At 38.8% G+C, this 1203-nt stretch overlaps 1 protein-coding gene across 1 annotated transcript in view; it reads left to right on the forward strand.

Moving 5' to 3' along the window:
* Window positions 1–1203, forward strand: part of LOC107098851 (uncharacterized protein PB18E9.04c-like) — a gene marked incomplete at its 3' end in the record, with an annotated part of 8216 nt that continues 7013 nt past the window's right edge. The window contains exons 1-3 of the mRNA XM_015396709.1: window positions 1–150; window positions 318–514; window positions 706–870. Coding sequence (XP_015252195.1) covers window positions 13–150; window positions 318–514; window positions 706–870 — 500 coding nt within the window. The remainder of the gene's footprint in view (window positions 151–317; window positions 515–705; window positions 871–1203) is intronic.

Here is a 1203-nt window from a genome sequence, read left to right on the forward strand (position 1 = left end):
ATCCTCATCAGCATGACATCTCTTGCACCGCTTCTGCTGCTCCTGTTGCTCCTGGTCGCTGCTGCATCTGCAGCATCCAGCAACTACCGGTCCTATGGTGGATCAGTAGCCTTCACCTCAAAGGGACGGAACGCAGATGGAACCTATGAGGTGAGTCTTCTTCCACATCTTTTAGAGTATAAAGCTCTGCTTAAAAATAAGGGATTAATTCGGACAAAACCTTTTTTTCCCTTTATAGATTATATAATTTGTATAAAATGTGCATTATTTGGGCAAATGTGGGTGTGTAAAACAAGATTTACTGTGAATCTTTGCAGGTAGAACTTCGACAAAGGAACACTCCATATTACTACCACCATTCAAATGTTGATGGAACTTGCTGGAGTGGTAACTGTGGGACCCAGACACAGCGCTCTGTGGAATCCGTCTCTTCTGGTTCTTATGGTGTCACCTGGAGACAGTATGAAGTGACAACAAATAGACAACTGACCAGCAATCTGCCCTTTGACATGAGGTGGGCTCTGATAAGCTTCCTACACTGAGTATTAGACCTTGAAAAGTTTTAAAGTTTGAAAATCAAAATATTTATTTTTCTTTGTATGCCCAAAAATTCTTTAATATTGTAAACCCATTGAGATATATAACATTTGATAAAGATTCTTTGATAATGATAGCGTGTTATCTTATTAAACATGTTGCCAACAGATATCCTTACAGATATGAATACTACTGGGGTTATGGCTATTGGATCCAAAACGTCAGAGGTATTAACCTCGGGTGGAGAATGATGACACATGTGGACATGGGAATCCGATCAGACACTGGTGAATCTAACAGACCTCCTGCCATCATCACACCTCATCTTATCAGGTAGCCACTCATTGTTTGCTTGTTCTCCTTTTACTTTCCCTATTTGACCATAAATCTGTTATACTTAAGAGCAGATTTTAAAAGATTGTTGGAACATGTCAGACATTAAGAGTCATTCCTCGCCATAAAGCATTGAAGTCGGGTTCAATTTAGTAGTATGACAGGTAAACAGTTTTGCATTTAAGAAAACTCAGCCTTTTGCATTAAGTTCTTAACTTTGCAGCATATTAAGTGGCAACAATTATAAGTAAAAAAAAAAAAAAAAAAAAGCGTATGTACAGGAAGAAACCTCCAGCAGAACCAGAACTTAGTTTGGTGTGAAGGGCTTTCTGT

This window comes from Cyprinodon variegatus, unplaced genomic scaffold, assembly GCF_000732505.1.
Source record: "Cyprinodon variegatus isolate N-32 unplaced genomic scaffold, C_variegatus-1.0 Scaffold816, whole genome shotgun sequence".
Classification (NCBI taxonomy): Eukaryota; Metazoa; Chordata; class Actinopteri; order Cyprinodontiformes; family Cyprinodontidae; genus Cyprinodon; species Cyprinodon variegatus.